The 21,062-nt window shown below is 39.4% G+C and overlaps 1 protein-coding gene across 1 annotated transcript in view; it reads left to right on the forward strand.

The window, feature by feature from the left end:
• The window catches only part of CPSF4L (cleavage and polyadenylation specific factor 4 like), a 147,909-nt gene that overhangs the window by 84,518 nt on the left and 42,329 nt on the right, over nucleotides 1–21,062 (forward strand). The window contains exon 3 of the mRNA XM_053707005.1: nucleotides 1,815–1,908. Coding sequence (XP_053562980.1) covers nucleotides 1,815–1,908 — 94 coding nt within the window. The remainder of the gene's footprint in view (nucleotides 1–1,814; nucleotides 1,909–21,062) is intronic.

Genomic DNA, 21,062 nt, shown 5'->3' on the forward strand with positions numbered 1-21,062 from the left:
TTCAGATATCGCCAGAATGCTCATTTAGCAACTGTGCAATAGCAGACTGTATTGTTTTAAAAAGACACTTACTGCTTTTATATAAACTTGGGCTTGTACCATGCTCCCTAGAGAGACTTAAAAGCAAATTCTGTAACTAACAATTGCTGCAAATCAAATACCTGGTTTAGGCAATCTCTAGCATTTTGAAAACGTAGGTTACAGATTTTGCAATTTGACCTCTCTCTAAGAAACATAGAACAAAGCACACTTTATAGACAAAATGAACATTAAGTATTTCTTGCTTTTGTCTATAGTTTCACACTAGACCACTGGTTTTCAAATCTGTTTTCGGGCCTCCCGAACATGCCAGATTTTCAGGATTACTTTGGGTGACAGCAGGTAAAATAACCATGATTACTAATCAGCTGATTATTTCGCCTGCGCTCAAGTTCTGATATCCTCAAAATCTGGCCTGTTAGGGAGGCCTGAGGACAGGTTGGAAAACCAGTGCACTAGACCTATGTGAACTTGAGTCTAACATGTAACTGGCTCACCTCAGAATTAAGTAAGGCAATAACAGTAGTTATGGGAGCTGTAGTTCTTGGCTTTAAATGATTTATCAGATCAGAAACACCTCTCCCTATGTACAATTAATTGTTTCAGTAATCTTGTGCATTATGGTTTACGCATTTTAAATATTTAGAACAGGCACCCACAGCTTTTCTGGAACCTTTGGACAGCTGGTTACTTTGCTTTATGGTAAATATAATCCTGATTATATGTTAAAGGGACACTGAACCCAATTTTTTCTTTTGTGATTCAGATAGAGCGTGCAATTTTAAGCAACTTTCTAATTTACTCCTATTATCAAATTTTCTTCATTCTCTTGATATCTTAATTTGAAATGCAAGGATGTAAGTTTAGATGCCGGCCCATTTTTGGTGAACAACCTGGGTTGTTCTTGCTGATTGGTGGATAAATTCATCCACCAATAAAAAAGTGCTGTCCAAAGTTCTGAAACCAAAAAAAAAGCTTAGATGCATTCTTTTTCAAATAGAAATGGCAAGAAAACGAAGAAAAATTGATAATAGGAGTAAATTAGAAAGTTGCTTAAAATTGCACGCTCTATCTGAATCACAAAAGAAAAATTTTGGGTTCAGTGTCCCTTTAAGTAATCTGCTTTATAAAGATCAAGCTGCTTTGTTTAAGTGTAGTTATTTTTGCTAATATTTATTTTTATATTTCATATATTAAATAAAGCCTAAACTGGGTGAGGGGAGAACCTTGCATGTCACTTTAACTCTGCTTTTTCATTCTGATATTTGCCTACAACACTTTTTAGACCACAAATATGTTAATATCTTCTAGGAGGCTCTATACATCTGTGATCCGTGACTACTCATTTGTCACTTATAGGTGAATGCAGCAATAGGGACTGTCCCTTTCTGCACATTGACCCAGCATCAAAGATTAAGGACTGCCCGTGGTATGACAGAGGATTTTGCAAGCATGGTAATCTCACAACTGCCAATTTAAAAATCTTAGTTTAAAAATGGTTAATAATCATTCAGCTACCATGTTGCACTTTCTGCTGCAGAAAGACCCTTATATTCCTTGGTGAAAAATCAGAGTGAGGCATAAGATTCTGAGGCAGGAAATATTAAGAATAGCAGAAGCAGGCAAAAAAGTTCTACTACTTCATTAGACATGTGGTAAATTCATAGACTAGACATACATTCAATACATGTGGTATTTTTATTTGTCAAGCCGTGTTGTGTGTGTAGTTCCCCCCCAACTATGTTTTTTTTTTTTTTTTTTTCTCCTGTGTGTAGGACCTGCATGCAAGCACCGACATACCCGCAGGGTGATCTGCACAAACTATGTTGTGGGTTTCTGTCCTGATGGCCCATTGTGCAAATTTGTGCAGTAAGTATGACTTTGTGTTGTACGTTAAAGGACCATTAAACTTTCAACGACACATAAAATGAAACATTATTGCAATATACATTCATTATTTGTTTTGCAGCCTTTTGTTGTGAAATACATCTAAGAAATGTGTTTGTATCACTTTCTCCCAGGGAGGATTGGGTTAATACTTTAATGCAATTTATGTGAGCTTTTGTTTACTTTTCCCTTTCTCCCTAAGCTTCTATGACGTCAAATGCTTTTAAAAGGTGGATTATCAGTTTTGCATCAACAATCATGATAGGCAAACCAGTATTTGCAATAGTAACCAAGCTGAATCAGTGCTAAACCTCCTTAAAGGGACAATATACACTCATTTTCATATAACTGCATGTAATAGACACTACTATAAAGAATAAGATGCACAGATACTGATATAAAAATCCAGTATAAAACTGTTTAAAAACTTACTTAGAAGCTCTCAGTTTAGCTCTGTTGAAAAGGTAGCTGGAAAGCCCACTGCAAGTGGGAAATAAGACACTCCCCCCTCCCCCTTCTTTTGCATATGAAAAGACCCTTTACACAAACAGGAGCAAGCTGGAGAAGGTAGCTCATAAAACTTTGGGGCTTGGTTGAGTCTGAAAATCAGAGCAAAGTTATTTAAAAATAAGCAAAACTATACATTTAAAAAACAAAACAAAAAACTTTATGGGCTATATAAATAAATCATCTACAAAACATTTATGCAAAGAAAAAAATGAGTGTATAATGTCCCTTAAGGGAATACAAGAGGCCAGGCACATGTGCAAATAGTTTGTGCTATATCTGAATATTAGTTTGTGATTGGTTAGCAAGGGTTATTGTGTTCTGGGGGACAGGGAAATCAGTAAAAAGAATAAAAATAAAACAATATACAAATTGGACAAAATAAAGATGCAGTTTTTAATGCAAAATTATTCTTATAAATGAAGGTTTGTAATGAACTAGTTTACAATTTGTGTTTAGTGTCCCTTTCAGTGCTAAAACTAGACTAAAATGAGCATAAAACTAAAGAAATTCTGACGACTAAAATACGACTAAAACTAAAATGGTATTTCTTTCATGTAATTGGCAAGAGTCCATGAGCTAGTGATGTATGGGATATAGAAGCCTACCAAGAGCGGCAAAGTTTCCCAAACCTCAAAATGCCTATAAATACACCCCTCACCACACCCACAATTCAGTTTTACAAACTTTGCCTCCTATGGAGGTGGTGAAGTAAGTTTGTGCTTGATTTTCTTTGTTGATATGCGCTTCTCAGCATTTTGAAGCCCGATTCCTCTCAGAGTACAGCGTTTGTCAGAGGGATGTGAAGGGAGTATCATCTATTGATTCTATGGTTTTCCTCACGGGAAATCTTTTCAAAGGTTCTCCGTTATCGGTCGTAGAGATTCATCTCCTACCTCCCTTTTCAGATCGACGATATACTATCATATTCCATTACCTCTAATGATACTGTTTCAGTACTGGTTTGGCTATCTGCTATATGTGGATGGGTGTCTTTCGGTAAGTATGTTTTCATTACTTAAGACACTCTCAGCTATGGTTTGGCACGTTATGTATTATTATAAAGTTTTAAATATATGTATTGTACTTATATTTGCCATGAGTCAGGTTTATGTATCTTTCTTTTTGCAGACTATCAGTTTCAAAATTAGGAAACATATTTAGGAAGTTATTTTTTATTACCTGGGGTATAGTCTTTTCTTCAAATTTGAATGCTTTTTCATTAATTTTCGCGGGCAAAATTAGGCTTGTGAGGTCGCAAAATGCTGATATTTATTGCGTCATTCTTGGCGCGAGAATTTTTTGGTGCGAAGGTACGTTCGGTGACGCAAATTCGTAATTTCCGGCGTCTTAGTTGACGCCAGGTTTCCTTACACAAGGTTGCGTCTGCCATGATGCGGGTTGCGTCATTTCCGGATGTTGTTAGCGCCAAAAAATGTCATTTTGCGTTGTGCGTCATACTTGCCGCCAAATTATTTATTTATTTAAACCCCACATATATGCCTCTAGTTCTTTTTCTTGTACAAAGATATGACGAGTCCACGGATTTCATCCTTACTTGTGGGATATTAACCTCCTGCTAACAGGAAGTGGTAAAGAGCACCACAGCAGAGCTGTATATATAGCCCCTCCCCCAGTCATTCTCTTTGCCTGTGTTATACTAGGAAGACATGTTAAAGTGAGGTGTTAGTTTTAGTTTCTTCAATCAAGAAGTTTTTTATTTTAAATGGTACCGGTGCGTACTATTTTCCTCAGGGGGATATGGAAGAAGATTTCTGCCCTGAGGTTTGATGATCTTAGCATTTGTAACTAAGATCCACGCTGGTTCCCACAAGACTTCTGAAGGTAACCATGAGACATCTTCAGTGTGGAGACCGGTTTCATGCTACAAGCAGCATTAAGGTATGTGCAGCCTTTTTATTTCTGAATAGACTTGATATATCAGAACTGGCTGGCATTATTTCCCTGTATGGGAATGGGGTAAGCAGTAAAACCTATTTTAATAAGAGGGGTGTTACTGGAGTCCCTATTTTATATTTATCATTAGTTGATATTTGGGCATTATGTGACATGGGAGACAATATAAAAAACAATGTTTTATGTTTTTTTATTTTTGGCATTTAAAACGTATTGGTTTTATGCTTGAGGGTTATATTGTGTGTATATCTTTAGTGCAAAACTGCATTTCCATGTGGTGTTGTTTGGGCCTACTCTGACTTTTGACCTTAAGGGGCGGAGCCTATTTTGGCGCAATTTCTTCAGGCTTAGCAGCAGCAAACAGTAACTCGGTGGCTCCTAGACTGTGTAGCTGGTCTGAAGGGTTGGAAACTTGATTCTAGGTACCCTGGGGGCAGGTAGGCGCCACAGCAGAGCTGTGGCGAGGTGCAGAGTGTATTTTTATCTATCTTTTTACTACATGTTGATATAAGTACTTCTAAAGCCTTATTTTTGCCCTTACTTCTGGGTGCAGTCATTTTTGGATTAACCAACTATATTAAGTTAAATTTGGGAATAATTTAACGTTTTTTGTGCATTTTGGAAAAATTGTTCACTTTTTCTTTTCTTAAAGGCACAGTACACGTTTTTTCTTATGTTTATTTTATGCTATAAATAAGTGTTTAAACGACTTTTGTGGTATTACTAGTCTGTTCAATATGTCTGACATTGAGGTTTCTCATTGTTCTATGTGTTTAGAAGCTATTGTGCAACCCCCTCTAACATTGTGTAACTTTTGTACTGAAAGGGCTTTACAATGTAAAAAGCATATTTTAAATAAAGTAAGTGTGCCTAGGGATGATTCTCAGTCTGAAGAGAATCAGGATATGCCATCCAATTCTCCCCAAGTGTCACAACCTTTTATGCCCACACAGGCGACGCCTAGTACTTCTAGTGCGTCTAATTCCTTTACTCTGCAGGAGATGGCTGCAGTTATGTCAACTACCCTTACAGAGGTATTGTCTAAATTACCAGTGTTGCAGGGTAAACGCAGTAGGTCAAGTATTAATGTAAATTCTGAATCCTCTGATGCTTTATTAGCTATTTCTGATGTTCCCTCACAGTGCTCTGAGTTGGGGATCAATGAATTACTGAGGGTGAAATTTCTGACTCAGGGAATGTTTTGCCTCAGACAGATTTGGATGCTATGTCATTTAAATTTAAGCTTGAACACCTCCGCCTGTTACTTAGGGAGGTTTTAGTGACTCTGGATGATTGTGACCCTATTGTGATTCCTCCAAAGAAATTGTGTAAAATGGATAAATATTTGGAAGTTCCTACTTACACTGATGTTTTTCCGGTTCCTAAGAGAATTTCGGAAATTATTAGTAAGGAATGGGATAGACCAGGTATACCGTTTTCTCCCTCTCCTAATTTTAAGAAAATGTTTCCTATATCAAATACCATTCGGGACTAATGGCAGATGGTCCCTAAGGTAGAGGGAGCTATATCTTCCCTAGCTAAGCGTACTACTATACCCATTGAGGATAGTTGTGCTTTCAAGGATCCTATGGATAAGAAATTAGAGGGTCTACTAAAGAAATTATTTGTTAATCAGGGATTTCTTTTACAACCTACGGCTTGCATTGTTGCAGTAACTACTGCAGCAGCTTTTTGGTTTGAGGCTCTAGAAGAGTCTCTTAAGGTTGAGACTCCATTAGATGACATTCTATATAGAATTAAGGCTCTTAAGTTAGCTAATTCTTTTATTACTGATGCCGCTTTTCAAATTGCTAAATTAGTGGCAAAAAATGCAGGATTTGCTATTTTAGCACGTAGAGCATTGTGTCTCAAATATTGGTCTGCTGATGTGTCATCAAAACATAAGCTTTTAGCTATTCCCTTTAAAGGTAAGACCCTTTTTTCGGCCAGAATTGAAGGAGATCATTTCTGATATTACAGGAGGTAAGGGCCATACCCTACCTCAGGATAGGTCGGTTAAAATGAGGGGTAAACTGAATAATTTTCGTTCCTTTCGGAACTTTAAAGGAGGACCCCCGCTTCTTCTTCTTCCACAAAGCAGCATGAAGGGGTGGCCCCCGATCCGGTACCGGATCTAGTAGGGGGCAGATTTTCTTTGCTCAGGCTTGGGCAAGAGATGTTCAGGATTCCTGGGCAATAGAAATAGTGACCCACGGTTATCAATTGGAATTCAAGGATTTTCTCCCAAGAGGGAGATTTCATCTTTCAAAATTATCTGCAAGCCAGATAAAGAGAGAGGCGTTCTTACGCTGTGTAAAAGACTTTTTTTACTATGGGAGTAATCTGTCCTGTTTCAAAATTGGAACAGGGACAGGGGTTTTAATCAAACCTATTTGTGGTCCCCAAAAAAGAGGGAACGTTCAGACCCATTTTGGAACTCAAGTGTCTAAACAAATTTCTAACGGCTAGATTTAGAGTTTTGTCGGTAAGGACCCGCGTAGCTAACACCGGCTTTTTTCTGGCCGCACCATAAAAATAACTCTGGTATTGAGAGTCCACATAAAGGCTGCGTTAGGCTCCAAAAAAGGAGCGTAGAGCATATTTAACGCAGCTTCAACTCTCGATACCAGAGTTGCTTACGGACGCGGCCAGCCTCAAAAACGTGCTCGTGCACGATTCCCCTATAGGAAACAATGGGGCTGTTTGAGCTGAAAAAAAACCTAACACCTGCAAAAAAGCCGCGTTCAGCTCCTAACGCAGCCCCATTGTTTGCTATGGGGAAACACTTCCTACGTCTGCACCTAACACCCTAACATGTACCCCGAGTCTAAACACCCCTAGCCTTACACTTATTAACCCCTAATCTGCCGCCCCGCTATCGCTGACCCCTGCACATTATTTTTAACCCCTAATCTGCCGCTCCGTAAACGCCGCTACTTACATTATCCTTATGTACCCCTAATCTGCTGCCCCTAACACCGCCGACCCCTATATTATATTTATTAACCCCTAATCTGCCCCCCACAACGTCGCCTCCACCTGCCTACACTTATTAACCCCTAATCTGCCGACCGGACCGCACCGCTATCATAATAAAGTTATTAACCCCTAATCCGCCTCACTAACCCTATAATAAATAGTATTAACCCCTAATCTGCCCTCCCTAACATCGCCGACACCTAACTTCAATTATTAACCCCTAATCTGCCGACTGGAGCTCACCGCTATTCTAATAAATGTATTAACCCCTAAATCTAAGTCTAACCCTAACACTAACACCAATCAGCCAATCGGATTGAACTTGATTCTGATTGGCTGATTCCATCAGCCAATCAGAATATTCCTACCTTAATTCCGATTGGCTGATAGAATCCTATCAGCCAATCGGAATTCGAGGGACGCCATCTTGGATGACGTCATTTAAAGGAATCGTCATTCGTCGTTCAGTCGTCGGCCAGGATGGATGTTCCGCGTCGGAGGTCTTCAGGATCCTGCCGCTCCGCTCCGGATGGATGACGATAGAAGATCCCGCTTGGATGAAGACTTCAATCGGATGGAAGACCTCTTCTGCCCCGCTTGGATGAAGACTTCTACCGGATGGAGGACCTCTTCTTGCTCCGCTTGGATGAAGAATTTGGCTCGGCTGGGTGAAGACGACTCAAGGTAGGGAGATCTTCAGGGGCTTAGTGTTAGGTTTATTTAAGGGGGGTTTGGGTTAGATTAGGGGTATGTGGGTGGTGGGTTGTAATGTTGGGGGGGGGTATTGTATGGGTTTTTTTACAGGCAAAAGAGCTGAACTTCTTGGGGCATGCCCCGCAAAGGGCCCTGTTCAGGGCTGGTAAGGTAAAAGAGCTTTGAACTTTAGTAATCTAGAATAGGGTAGGGCATTTTTTTATTTTGGGGGGCTTTGTTATTTTATTAGGGGGCTTAGAGTAGGTGTAATTAGTTTAAAATTGTTGTAATATTTTTCTTATGTTTGTAAATATTTTTTTATTTTTTGTACTTTAGTTAGTTTATTTCATTGTAGTTATTTGTAGGTATTGTATTTAATTAATTTATTGATAGTGTAGTGTTAGGTTTAATTGTAGGTAATTGTAGGTATTTTATTTAATTAATTTATTGATAGTGTAGAGTTAGGTTTAATTGTAACTTAGGTTAGGATTTATTTTACAGGTAAATTTGTAATTATTTTAACTATTTTAGCTATTAAATAGTTCTTAACTATTTAATAGCTATTGTACCTGGTTAAAATAAATACAAAGTTACCTGTAAAATAAATATTAATCCTAAAATAGCTATAATATAATTATAATTTATATTGTAGCTATATTAGGATTTATTTTACAGGTAAGTATTTAGCTTTAAATAGGAATAATTTATTTAATAAGAGTTAATTAATTTCGTTAGATTAAAATTATATTTAATTTAGGGGGTGTTAGTGTTAGGGTTAGACTTAGCTTTAGGGGTTAATACATTTATTAGAATAGCGGTGAGCTCCAGTCGGCAGATTAGGGGTTAATGTTTGAAGTTAGGTGTCGGCGATGTTAGGGAGGGCAGATTAGGGGTTAATACTATTTATTATAGGGTTAGTGAGGCGGATTAGGGGTTAATAACTTTATTATAATAGCGGTGCGGTCCGCTCGGCAGATTAGGGGTTAATAAGTGTAGGCAGGTGGAGGCGACGTTGAGGGGGGCAGATTAGGGGTTAATAAATATAATATAGGGGTCGGCGGTGTTAGGGGCAGCAGATTAGGGGTACATAAGTATAACGTAGGTGGCGGCGCTTTGCGGTCGGCAGATTAGGGGTTAATTATTGTAGGTAGCTGTCTGCGACGTTGTGGGGGGCAGGTTAGGGGTTAATAAATATAATATAGGGGTCGGCGGTGTTAGGGGCAGCAGATTAGGGGTACATAAGTATAACGTAGGTGGCGGTCGGCAGATTAGGGGTTAAAAAAATTTAATAAAGTGGCGGCGATGTGGGGGGACCTCGGTTTAGGGGTACATAGGTAGTTTATGGGTGTTAGTGTACTTTAGAGTACAGTAGTTAAGAGCTTTATGAACCGGCGTTAGCCCAGAAAGCTCTTAACTACTGACTTTTTTCTGCGGCTGGAGTTTTGTCGTTAGAATTCTAACGCTCACTTCAGACACGACTCTAAATACCGGAGTTAGAAAAATCCCATTGAAAAGATAGGATACGCAATTTACGTAAGGGGATCTGCGGTATGGAAAAGTCGCGGCTGAAAAGTGAGCGTTAGACCCTACCGCCAAACTCCAAATCTAGGCCTAAGAGTTCCATCATTCAAGATGGAGACAATTCGAACGATTTTGCCAATAATCCAGGAGGGTCAATATATGACTACCGTGGATTTGAAGGATGCTTACCTTCATATTCCAATCCACAAAGATCATCATCGGTTTCTAAGGTTTGCCTTCTTTGACAAACATTATCAGTTCGTGGCTCTTCCTTTCGGGTTGGCCACAGCACCCAGAATCTTCACAAAGGTTCTAGGGTCTCTTTTGGCGGTTCTCAGACCGCAAGGGATAGCGGTGGCGCTTATCTGGATGATATTCTGATTCAGGCGTCAACATATCATCTGACAAAATCTCACAGTGTTGTCTTTTCTGAGAACTCACGGCTGGAAGGTGAACATAGAGAAGAGTTCACTTGTTCCACAGACAAGGGTTCCTTTCTTGGGAACTCTGAGACTCGGTAGCCATGAAAGTATTTCTGACGGAGGTCAGAAAATCAAAGATTTTGAATACTTGCCGAACACTTCTGTCCATTCCTCGGAGGAATGGAGGTAATCGGATTAATGGTAGCGGCAATAGACATTGTTCCGTTTGCTCGCTTTCATCTCAGACCACTGCAACTGTGCATGCTCGGTCAGTGGAATAGGGATTATGTGGATTTATCTCCAAAGATCATTCTGGATCAAGAGACTAGAAACTCTCTTCTTTGGTGGTTGTCGCCAGATCATCTGTCCCAGGGGACTTGTTTCCACAGACCCTCGTGGGTGATGGTGACAACAGATGCCAGCCTTCTGGGTTGGGGTGCAGTCTGGAACTCCCTGAAGGCTCAGGGTGTTTGGACTCAGGTGGAGTCTCTACTTCCAATAAATATTCTGGAACTGAGAGCAATATTCAATGCGCTTCAGGCGTGGCCTCAGTTGGCTTCGGCCAAATTCATCAGATTCCAGTCGGACAACATAACGACTGTGGCATATGTCAATCATCAGGGGGGAACAAAGAGTTCCTTAGTGATGATAGAAGTATCCAAGATAATCAGTTGGGTAGAGGCCCACTTTTGTCATCTGTCAGCGATCTACATCCCAGGGGTAGAGAACTCGGAAGCAGATTTTCTAAGTCGACATACTTTTCATTCGGGGGAGTGGGAACTTCACCCGGAGGTAATTGCCTCATTGATTCTCAGATGGGGCAGACCGGAATTGGATTTCATGGCATCTCGTCAGAATGCCAAGCTTCCAAGATACGGATCCCGGTCAAGGGATCCTCAGGCCGAACTGATAGATGCCTTGGCAGTACCTTGGTTGTTCAGCCTAGCTTATGTGTTTCCGCCGTTTCCTCTCCTCCCACGTGTGTTTGCTCGAATCAAACAGGAGAGAGCTTCAGTGATCCTGATAGCGCCTGTGTGGCCACGCAGGACTTGGTATGCGGATCTAGTGGACACGTCCTCTCTGCCACCGTGGAAACTTCCGTTGAGACAGGACCTTCTCATTCAAGGTCCTTTCCAACATCCAAATCTAATTTCTTTGCAACTGACTGTGTGGAGATTGAACGCTTGATTTTATCGAAGCGAGGATTCTCTGATTCAGTTATCAATACTTTGATACAGGCTAGAAAGCCTGTCACTAGAAAGATCTATCATGGCGTAAATATCTTTATTGGTGTGAATCCAAGGGTTACTCATGAAGTAAAGTTAGGATTCCTAGGATTTTGTCTTTTCTCCAAGAAGGATTGGAGAGAGGGTTATCAGCAAGTTCCTTAAAGGGACAAATTTCAGCTTTGTCAATTCTGTTTCACAAATGTTTGGCAAATATATCAGATGTTCAGTCTTTTTGTCAGGCTCTATCTAGAATTAAAGGGACAGTCTACACCAGATTTTTTATTGTTTTAAAAGATAGATAATCCCTTTATTTCCCATTCCCCAGTTTTGCATAACCAACACAGTTATAATAATATACTTTTAACCTCTGTGATTATCTTGTATCTAAGCCTCTGCAAACTGCCCCTTTTTCCAGTTCTTTTGACAGACTTGCAGTCTAGCCAATCAGTGCCTGCTCCCAGATAACTTCACGTGCACGAGCACAGTTATCTATATTAAATACGTGAACTAACACCCTCTAGTGGTGAAAAACTGTTAAAATGCAATCTGAAAGAGGTGGGCTTCAAGGTCTAAGAAATTAGCATATTAACCTCCTAGGTTAAGCTTTCAACTAAGAATACCAAGAGAACAAAGCAAAATTGGTGATAAAAGTAAATTGGAAAATTGTTTAAAATGACATGCCCTATCTGAATCATGAAAGTTTATTTTGGCCTAGACTGTCCCTTTAAGCCTGTATTTAGACCTATTACTCCTCCCTGGAGTTTGAATTTAGTTCTTCGAGTTCTACAAGGGGTTCCGTTTGAACCTATGCATCCCATAGATATTAAACTATTATCTTGGAAAGTTCTGTTTTTGGTTGCTATTTATTCTGCTCGAAGAGTTTCTGAGCTTTCATGCCTTATCTCATATTTCATTCTGATAAGGTGGTTTTACGTACCAAACCTGGGTTCCTTCCTAAGGTTGTTTCGAATAAGAATATTAATCAGGAAATTGTTGTTCCTTCCTTGTGTCCTAATCCTTCTTCTAAGAAGGAGCGTCTTTTACATAACTTGGACGTGGTCCGTGCCTTAAAGTTTTATTTACAGGCAACTAAGGATTTCCGTCAATCATCTTCATTATTCATTGTTTATTCTGGAAAGCGTAGGGGTCAGCTCTCTTTCTTTTTGGCTGAGAAGTATCATCTGCCTGGCATATGAGACTGCTGGACAGCAGCCTCCTGAAAGAATTACGGCTCATTCTACTAGGGCTGTGGCTTCCACATGGGCTTTTAAAAACAATGCATCTGTGGAACAGATTTGTAAGGCTGCGACTTGGTCGTCCCTTCACACTTTTTCCAAATTTTACAAATTTGATACTTTTGCTTCTTCTGAGGCTATCTTTCTGAGGAAGGTTCTTCAAGCAGTGGTGCCTTCCGTTTAGGTTCCTGTCTTGTCCCTCCCTTTCATCCGTGTATTGCTTTGGTATTGGTTTCCCACAAGGATGAAATCCGTGGACTCGTCCTATCTTTGTAAAAGAAAACTAAATTTATGCTTACCTGATAAATTACTTTCTTTTACGATATGATGAGTCCACGGCCCACCCTGTTCTTTTTAAGACAGTTTTTCTTTATATTTTTTGTAAACTTCAGTCACCTCTGCACCTTTTCCTTTTTCTCTTCCTATCCCTTCGGCCGAATGACTGAGGGTGGAGGGGGAAGGGGAAGGGCTATATATACAGCTCTGCTGTGGTGCTCTTTGCCACTTCCTGTTAGCAGGAGGTTAATATCCCACAAGTAAGGATGAAATCCGTGGACTCGTCATATCGTAAAAGAAAGTAATTTATCAGGTAAGCATAAATTTAGTTTTTTATGCTCAGAGGGCTATGCTGTTTGCATTTTTTCCATTCCTGAAACTGCCATATAAGGAAATTGATAATTTTGCTTTATATGTTGTTTTTTTCTCTTACATTTGCAAGATGTCTCAATCTGATCCTGTCTCAGAAACCGCTGTTGGAATCCTGCTGCCTGATAACAGTTCTACCAAAGATAAGTGTATCTGTTGTAAATTTGTGGAGATTATATCTCCAGCTATAGTATGTAACAGTTGTCATGACAAGCTTTTGCATGCAGAGAATTTATCCTTCCATACTAGTACAATGCCTGTTGTTCTTTCAACATCTGATGTACATGATATCCCTGATTTGTTATTGCTGATGCGATTCAGAAGGCTTCGTCTGCTATTCCGCCTTCTAATAAACATAAAAGGTCTTTTAAAACTTCTCATAAAGTTGATGAAATTTCAAATGACCGACAACATACTGAATTATTCTCCTATGATGAGGATCTATCTGGTTCAGAAGATCCTTCCTCAGATATTGACACTGACAAATCTACTTATCTCTTTAATATGGAGTATATTCATAAAGAAGTGTTGGTTACTTTGGATATTGAGGATTCTAGTCCTCTTGTTACTAAAATTAGTAAACGTTTAAATACTGTTTACAAACCTCCTGTGGTTACTCCAGAGTTTTTTCCAGTTTCTGATGCTATTTCTGATATGATTTCTAAGGAATGGAATAGGCCTAGTACTTCTTCTATTCCTTCTTTTAGGTTTAAGAAGTTGTATACTTTGCCAGCAGCTAGAGAAAAAAATCCCTCAAAGTTGATGGGGCTATTTCTACTCTTGCCAAACGTACTACTATTCCTATGAGAGAGTACTTCTTTTAAGGTTCCTTTAGATAGGAAACTTAAATCTTATCTAAGGAAAGCTTATTTATTTTCTGGCTATATTCTTAGGCCTGCTATATCCATGGCTGATGTTGCAGCTGCATCAACTTTTTGGTTGGAAAGCTTAGCGCAACAGGTAACAGATTTTGATTTGTCTAGCATTGTTTGCTTGCTTCAACATGCTAATCATTTTATATGTGATGCTATTTTTGATATAATCAAAATTGATGTTAAATCTATGTCTTCAGCTATTTTAGCTAGAAGAGCTTTGTGGCTTAAATATTGGAATGCTGACATGGTATCTAAGTCTAGATTACTATCTCTTTCTTTCCAAGGTAATAATTTATTTTGTTCTCAGTTGGATTCAATTATCTCAACTATCACTGGGGGGAAGGGAGTTTTTTGCCTCAGGATATAATCCTAAGGGTAAATCTAAAACCTTCTAATCGTTTTCGTTCTTTTTGACAGAATAAGGAACAGAAAGCCAATCCTTCCCCCAAAGAATCTGGTTCCAATTGGAAACCTTCAAGTTGGAATAGATCCAAGCCCTTTAAGAAACCAAAGCTAGCCCCCAAGTCTGCATGAAGGTGCGGACCTCATTTCAGCTCAGCTGGTGGGGGTCAGATTAAAAATTTTTCCAAAACATTTCGACAGATTCTGTCCAAACTCAGTGGATTCAGAGTATTGTCTCTCAAGGGTATCGAATAGGATTCAGAGTAAGACCTCCTGTGAGAAGATTTTTTTCTCTCACACGTCCCAGTAAATCCAGTGAAGGCTCAGGCTTTTCTGGTGTTTTTCTGATTTGGAGCTTTCAGGGGTAATCATACCAGTTCCGTTTCAGGAACAGGGTCTGGTTTTTTTTTTGTAAAAGTGCCATCTTTCAAATGGTAACTATAAGGACTATTCTGCCTTTTGTTCAGCAAGGTCATTATATGTCCACAATAGGCTTACAGGATGCATATCTTCATATTCCGATTCATCCAGACTACTATCGGTTTCTGAGATTCTCTTTTCTAGACAAGCATTACCAATTTGTCGCTTTTCCATTTGGCCTAGTGACAGCTCCAAGTTTTCCTCTTGGTGGGTCTTGGTGTCCTACTCTCTGTATTCAGAGAACAGGATATTGCGGTTTTCCTTATTTGAATGATATCTTGGTTCTAGCTCAGTCTTTACATTCTGCCGAATCTCACACAAATCAACCAGTATTGTTTCTTCAAAGACATGATTGGAGGATTAATTTACCGGAAAGTTCCTTGATTCCTCAGACAAGGGTCACCTTTTTAGGTTTCCAGATGGATTCAGTGTCGATGACTCTGTCTCTAACAGGCAAGAGACAAATTAAATTAGTTTCAGCTTGTCAAAACCTTCAGTCTCGATCATTCCCTTTGCTTGTTTTCATATAAGACCTCTTCAGCTTTGTATGCTGGATCAATGGTGCAGGGATTATACAAGGATATCACATTCAATATCCTTAAATCCCAACGTTCGACTCTCTCTGTCTTGGTGGTTAGACCACCATTGTTTAGTTCAAGGGGCCTCTTTTGTTCATCCAATCTGGACTGTAATCACAACAGATGCACGTCTTTCAGGTTAGGGAGCTGTCTGGGGATCTCTGACCGCACAAGGAGTTTGGAAACCTCAAGAGGCGAGGTTACCAATTAATATAGAACTCCGTTCTATTTTCAGGGCTCTTCAGGTTTGGCCTCTGTTAAAGATAGAATCATTTATCTGTTTTCAGACAGACAATATCACAACTGTGGCATATGTCAATCATCAGGGTGGGACTCACAGTCCCCTAGCTATGAAAGAAGTATCTTGGATACTTTCTTGAGCGGAATCCAGCTCTTGTCTAATTTCTGCGGTACATATCCCAGGTATAGTCAATTGGGAAGTGGATTATCTCAGCCGTCAGACTTTACATCCAGGGGAGTGGTCTCTCCATCCAGATGTGTTTTTTTTTCAGATTGATCAGATGTGGGGTCTTGCAGAAATAGATCTGATGGCTTCCCATCTAAACAAGAAACTTCCCAGGTACTTGTTCAGTTCCAGGGATCCTCATGCAGAGTAGATGGATGCGTTAGCAGTTCTTTGGTTTTACCAAGCTGCTTATATTTTCCAGCCTCTAGTTCTTCTTCCAAGAGTGATCTCCAAGATCATCGTGAAACAATTGTTTGTGTTTCTGGTAGTAGCAGCATGGCCTCACAGGTTTTGGTATGCGGATATTGTTCGGATGTCCAGTTGCCAACCTTGGCCACTTCCTTTAAGACCAGACCTTTTGTCTCAAGGTCTGTTTTTCCATCAGGATCTCAAATCTTTAAATTTGAAGGTATGGAAATTGAACGCTTAGTGCTTATTCATAGAGGTTTCTCTGACTCAGTGATTAATACTATGTTACAGGCTCATAAATCTGTTTCTAGGAAGATTTATTATCGAGTTTGGAAGACTTTTTTTTAATTTTATTTTACAGTTTCTTCAGGATGGTTTGGATAAAGATCTGTCTGCAAGTTACTTGAAGGGACAAATCTCTTCTCTTTCTGTTTTATTTCACAGAAAGATTGCTAAGCTTCCTGATATTCACTGTTTTATACAGGGTTTCGTCTGTATCAAGCCTGTCATTAAATAAATCTCTCTTAATTTGGTTTTGAAGGCTTTAAAGGTTCCTCCTTTTGAGCCTATGCAGCTTTTGGATATTAAACTACTTTCTTGAAAACTGTTGTTTCTTTTGGCTATCTCTTCTGCTAGAAGAGTTTCTGAATTATCTGCTCTTTCTTGTGAGTCTCCTTTTCTGATTTTCCATCAGGATAAGGCGGTTTTTCGGACTTCATTTGAATTTCTTCGTAAGGTTTTGAATTCTAATAACATTAATAGGGAAATTGTTGTTCCCTCTTTGTGTCCTAATCCTAAGAATCCTTTGGAGAGATCCTTACATTCTTTGGATGTTGTTAGAGCTTTGAAATATTATGTTGAAGCTACTAAAGATTTCAGGAAGACTTCCAGTCTATTTGTTGTCTTTTCTGGTTCTAGGAAAGGTCAGAAAGCTTCTGCCATTTCCTTGGCATCTTGATTAAAGCTTTTGATTCATGAGGCTTATTTGGAGTCGGGTCAGGCCCCGCCTCAGAGAATCACAGCTCATTCTACTAGATCAGTCTCCACTTCGTGATCTTTTAAGAATGAAGCTTCAGTTGATCAGATTTGCAAAGCAGCAATTTGGTCTTCTTTGCATACATTTACTAAATTCTACCATTTTGATGTGTTTGCCTCTTCGAAAGCAGTTTTTGGTAGAAAAGTTTTTTAGGCAGCTGTTTCAGTTTGATTCCTCTGCTTATGTTTTAAGTTTTTTCTTTTCAATTATGAGAAAAACTTATTTTTTGGATGTGGATTTAATTTTTTCAGTGGAAAATGGCTGTTTTTATTTTATCCCTCCCTCTCTAGTGACTCTTCTGTGGAGTACCGCATCTCGGGTATTAATATCCCATACATCACTAGCTCATGGACTCTTGCCAATTACATGAAAGAAAACATAATTTATGTAAGAACTTACCTGATAAATTCATTTCTTTCATATTGGCAAGAGTCCATGAGACCCACCCTGTTTTTGGTGGTTATGATTTTTTGTATAAAGCACAATTATATTTCCAGTTTTTATGCTTTCTACTCCTTTTTCTATCACCCCATTGCTTGGCTATTCGTTAAACTGAATTGTGGGTGTGGTGAGGGGTGTATTTATAGGCATTTTGAGGTTTGGGAAACTTTGCCCCTCCTGGTAGGATTGTATATCCCATACGTCACTAGCTCATGGACTCTTGCCAATATGAAATAAATTAATTTATCAGGTAAGTTCTTACATAAATTATGTTTTTTGTCAAAAGACTACGACTAAAACTAAATCAAAATGGCATTTTAGTCAAAAGACTATGACTAAAACTAAATCAAAATTTGCTGTCAAAATTAACACTTTATGCAATTTGTTATAATCAATCCCTGTCTAATTACTGCTATCTTCCTGTTTATTTACGAAACTTGGTTTTATTTAATTTTAAGATAAATATAGACATGTTATATACCACAACAGTTTAATCTGTTAAATCTGAATTGCATGTCTAAACCTTAATACGATAAATAAAAACACGTTAAAGGGACAGTCTACCCCAGAATTGTTATTGTTTAAAAAGATAGATAATCCCTTTATTACCAATTTTCCTGTTTTGCATAACTAACATGGTAATATATTAATATACTTTTTACCTCTGTGATTACCTTGTATCTAAGCCTTTTGCAGACTGCCCCCTTATTTCAGTTGTTTTGTCAGACTTGCATTTAGCCAATCAGTGCCCTCTCACTTGTAAATTCAGGGCGTAGTCACAGTGTTATTTATAACACATGAAATTGCGCCCTCTAGCTGTGAAAAACTGCCAATTGCATTGAAATAAGGGGTGGCCTTAAAGGTTTTAGAAATTAGAATATGAGCCGGTCTAGGTTTAGCTTTCAACAAAGAATACCAAGAGAACAAAGCAAATTTGATGATAAAAGTGAATTGGAAAGTTGTTTAAAATTGCATTCCGAGGCTCTAGAGAGGAGGTTCCGGAGGAGGAGCTCAGGTGTGTGGTCAGGTGAGACACCTGTTCAGAAGCACCTCCACTGCAAGCTATTGGCGATCTCTTCGCGCCTAAACCCTCAGACCTGGGTGGCCTGCTAAGCTACTCCAACGCTGCTGGAACCTATGTAGTGCCATAATAACGCACTGAACTGCAAGCTATAATGGCCATAGGAGCCTATCATCTGCCTTAGAGGTACTGTAATTTCTCCCACTGAGAGAGAAGAGAACTCATGCTGTGATATATGTGAATGGCTCCCTGCACACCCGAATAGGAAACAAGGACATTTTCTATTTTTGTATGGGTGGTCTCCTGGTCCAGAGCCTTTACTAGGACTTATCTTGGCTTGTTTTTTCGAGCCTGGAAAAAATGACTTGCCTGTTCTTATAGGAACTGAATACCGGAGCCCTTTACCTACCTGCATCTGCTCCTGCTCTGGGTCGCGCTGCTCCGGCTCAGATTTGCGGTCCCTGGATGATCTGCACTGTGGCTGACTCATCTTAACCTCCCTCTCTCCTGGTAGAGACCCGGCTGGATCCGTTTCTGGTTTTGGCCCGCTGTTCCCTCCCACCGGTGCTGCGAGAGGGCTGCGGGCTGCTATCTTCTCCTGGGCCATCTCTTTTGCTGGATTGGGGCTGCCCCCCCCTGCCCTCCGCGACTTCCTCTGCTGATCTGGCTGAAGGTTGTCTCCTGCTGCTCGAAGCTGCGGGCGGACATACCCCCCTCCCACCGGTGCTGCGTGAGGGGGGCTGTACCAAGAGAGGAATTCGTCACGCTGCTGCCTGCACCTGGATCTCGTTGGATGGGTAACGCTGTCTGAGAGACAGTCTCTGTGTCCCTCTCTCCTCCTCCCCACGGACAAATTTCTTCTGTTAGAGGTAAGGGGAAGGAGCTAGCTTGGGGAGAAGAGAAAGGGGAACCAAAGGGGATATAGGTTCACTTGGCACCCAGGCCCACACAGGAAACACGGGGCAGTCTATATCTTGGAACTTTGCTCAAAGACACTATGCTGTCCGGCGGCTTGCAACTTTGCTGAGCTTGCCTCTTCTCATACCGGTATCTCCCCAGAAGACATTTAACTTCTCTAATATATCCATGCTGGCTAAACTGGGATGCAGACTAGCATAACTTGACTCTGTGTGCACATATTTAATTTTTTGCTAATTAATCCAGGGTTAGAGGGTCTAACTGGGCTCACTTGATAATTACTAAGAGTTGATTTACTGATATGTACTGCATTTTGATTCCTGATGTGAAATTTTACCTTCTCCCCTAGTAATACTTGTCAGTTTGTAGAACTTACTCCCCACGCTTAGGTGCTGGGGTAGGGAACATTTGATTTAACTTAACTGAACCTTTAATTTATATCTAAGTGTGAATTGCTACCTTATGGTTTAACTTTATAGCAGAGAAGGGGAAAAGGAAGGATAAAGGGTTAAAGATCTGTTCCTAAGAGAGCAGTAATCTTTGACTATTTAACCTCCCTTTAATAGTATTAACGCTACATAAATTGGTAGCAGAGAATTTACTGAAGGAAGAGAGGCTAACAGGCCATAGATTCCTTTATTTCAAGTGTGAAATAGCCATGTTATTAGCTGTTACTTAGGAAATTTTCTTAACATCACTTTATGATATTAGAAATGTTATATTCTGTAACCTTTTGTGTTTAGGAAGCTTTGTCAAATTTAATGTTTCGATACTTCCCTCTGGACATAGAGGCAGATAACTTGTCATTTATGAAAGTTAAATTGCTAGCATTTAACAGCCTGTAAGAATTGGTAACTGTATATTGCATATCCCAGACTTTGCATTACAAACTTAATAACTCCTGCCTTCCCCCTCCCCCCATTTCCTTGCTTTTGTCCCTTTCTCAACCCACACTAAACAGTGAGTGTGGTAGGGGATGGAGGTGAGCGCCAAAGTAGGCTGAGGAAGGGGAAAGGGGACGACTTGCCCACAATGTGGGTCCTCCTACTGGTAGTTATGGAGTGAGTGTACAAAAAATATATAATATGCTAAAATAGTTATAAAGGTTAAAAATGTATATCAATATTTATTCCAAACAATTGGTTAAAAATGTTGGTGATCTTCTAAAAAATACAGTCAAAAAATAATACACATTCATAAACAATCATGGATCCATGTTACAAATGACATAAAATCAAAATAAAAATGAAGATAAGAATAAAAATAAAAATAGAAATGACCTGGTGCACCTAAAAACGTTTGACAATGAATGACCTGATGGGCCAAGTGTCTTAGTATGGGTGGTACTCTATGGTACAGTCCGGATATTGATGAGTGTTCTTATAATTGTATTTAACCAACCAGATAACAGTGTGACAAAAAGAAAGTGTCCAATTCTGAAAAATTCCAAAATAGTGTGTGTCCTGTGCTAAAAAAATAATAATAAAAATAGAAGTACAAACTTGAAAATGTGAAAAACAATGTGATCACTGGAAAAAGTTAGAAAAAATGTGAAGAAAATATAAGTAGCTTCGCAAAATTTTGGAAATCCTCAAACAGGTGAAGCAAAAAAAAAAAAAAAATTAGTCTTTCAAAAGTTAAT

The sequence above is a fragment of the Bombina bombina genome, chromosome 1 (assembly GCF_027579735.1).
Source record: "Bombina bombina isolate aBomBom1 chromosome 1, aBomBom1.pri, whole genome shotgun sequence".
Taxonomy (NCBI): Eukaryota; Metazoa; Chordata; class Amphibia; order Anura; family Bombinatoridae; genus Bombina; species Bombina bombina.